At 37.4% G+C, this 2011-nt stretch overlaps 1 protein-coding gene across 1 annotated transcript in view; it reads right to left on the reverse strand.

The window, feature by feature from the left end:
• NAE1 (NEDD8 activating enzyme E1 subunit 1) overlaps positions 1-2011 on the reverse strand; it is a 28960-nt gene that overhangs the window by 7577 nt on the left and 19372 nt on the right. The window contains exons 13-15 of the mRNA XM_037742248.1: positions 1563-1638; positions 1239-1278; positions 1111-1146 (exon numbers count right to left, since the gene is read on the reverse strand). Of these exons, the coding sequence (XP_037598176.1) occupies positions 1111-1146; positions 1239-1278; positions 1563-1638 (152 nt within the window). The remainder of the gene's footprint in view (positions 1-1110; positions 1147-1238; positions 1279-1562; positions 1639-2011) is intronic.

A 2011-nucleotide genomic window follows, 5' to 3' on the forward strand; every position in this document is an offset into this window, starting at 1 on the left:
AAAAAAAAAAAAAAAAAAAAAAAAAAAACCCAGAGAATTATGTATATACCCTTCTTAGACATAAGAATGTGAAGGAATGTTTTCTCCTTAGCTCTAATAGCAGAGGAAGAACTAGAACACCAATCACCTTAAATTTATATCCCTGGCACTACAACCAGTTCAGACCAAGTAAGGTGATGGGCTCTCTGAACCTCAGTTTTCATGTGTAAAATGGGGATGATACTGTTTACCTTTGAGAATTGTTCTATGGATTAAATGTGACACCTGCATAAAGTACATCTCTAGCACAATGCCTGATATGGCTCTACAAGTGACAGTTTTAATCATTATTATGTATAAGTAGTCCTAAAGGAGAGAGGGTTATGAACTGTACTATTGATAAAGGTAAGGACTTTTTTTTAAGCTTTGTATTATTGAAATTTTCAAAAATGCCCCAAAGTAGAATAGAATAATAAATGTTCAAACTTTCAATCTAGTGTCATATAATCTAATATAACAAAGCTAATTCAAGATTAATCTAGTAGACAAGGTGCAAGATCAATAGTGGAAGAAAACATTAAAACTGAGCCTAAACAGGCATTGTGGAGAAGTCATAAAATAGAAAGCTTGGATAAATCTTTTTTAAGGATGAGGAGCATGCAAAATATAAACTTCCACAGGACGTAGGAGCAGTAGGAGCTGTAGCTATAGGGAGGAAATCTTCAGATGGCATGTACAACAGATTGAGGATTTTGAAACTGACTCTTAAATAAAAGAAAATGCTTTTGGCCTACTGAGGAGTTACTGAGAAGACTCCTACGAAACTAACCACTCTGAAACTAGATGGCAAAATTCTTAATTCCATTCCAGTCATTTAACACAGACCAAAATGAGTATTTAAACCAATATTTCAATGTACAGGTGACTCAAGACTTCACAGCCCAAGTCTTCAGACAAAAAAATTTTCTAAATTACTTACAATTTAAAAACAGAAAATATTGTATTAATGACAATTTTCAATTAACTGACCATCATGTCTTTTTGGCATTGCCACCGATAAACATGCTCTACCTCTGATTCAGTTTTAAAATACTCTCCATTTATTATATTATGAGAGGAAATAAACCTTACCCATAATTATATCTACACCACTGAGGCCATGGAAAACTTAAAATTTCAACCATTCAAAATACCTGGAAACATTCCCTATGGCACATTTCTATCAAGCAAAATAAGGAAATTAATTCAAGGGGACTTACAGAGTAATTTTAATTCTTTCTCTGAAATGGACTCTGGTGCCTGTAAAGAGATGAATACAGATCTGTTCCAGTTTAAAAGAGAAAATTAACAAAGGGTGCGGCACAAAGCCAATCACTGTGAGATGGGGAGGCTTTCTCCGAGAGCTGGGAGAGCACTTTAAAAATAATCTTGTTTCCTTATCACAAACTCTCCCATTAGGCAGGCAAATGAGAACTTCCTCTAAAGAAGCACAAAGCCAGTGCCACACCCTCTGTCTCTTAAACCCTTTCTGGCTGGAGTTATGTGCTCAGTCCTGTATGGGCACAGTGTGCCCAGCAGCTTACCTGGCCAATGGACTGCAGCAATTTGGCAACATGATTACCTACAGCGGCAGCATCTTTCTTTGCTTTTTCACGGTAACTGAAAAAGAACAAAAAGCAATTATTAACAAATTTTTTAATTAGCAAAATTTAAATTATCATGAAGTAAACAAAAAATTTCTTTCCTTTTCATCAAAAAACACAGGCCTGACAATGTATGAAATGTGAAAATGCCAGGGAATAGCCGGGCGCGGTGGCTCAAGCCTGTAATCCCAGCACTTTGGGAGGCCGAGGCGGGTGGATCACGAGGTCAAGAGATCGAGACCATCCTGGTCAACGTGGTGAAACCCTGTCTCTACTAAAAATACAAAAAAAAAATTAGCTGGGCATGGTGGTGCGTGCCTGTAATCCCAGCTACTCAGGAGGTTGAGGCAGGAGAATTGCCTGAGCCCAGGAGGCGGAGGTTGCGGTGA

The sequence above is a fragment of the Cebus imitator genome, unplaced genomic scaffold (assembly GCF_001604975.1).
Source record: "Cebus imitator isolate Cc_AM_T3 unplaced genomic scaffold, Cebus_imitator-1.0 Scaffold118, whole genome shotgun sequence".
In the NCBI taxonomy this organism is placed as follows: domain Eukaryota; kingdom Metazoa; phylum Chordata; class Mammalia; order Primates; family Cebidae; genus Cebus; species Cebus imitator.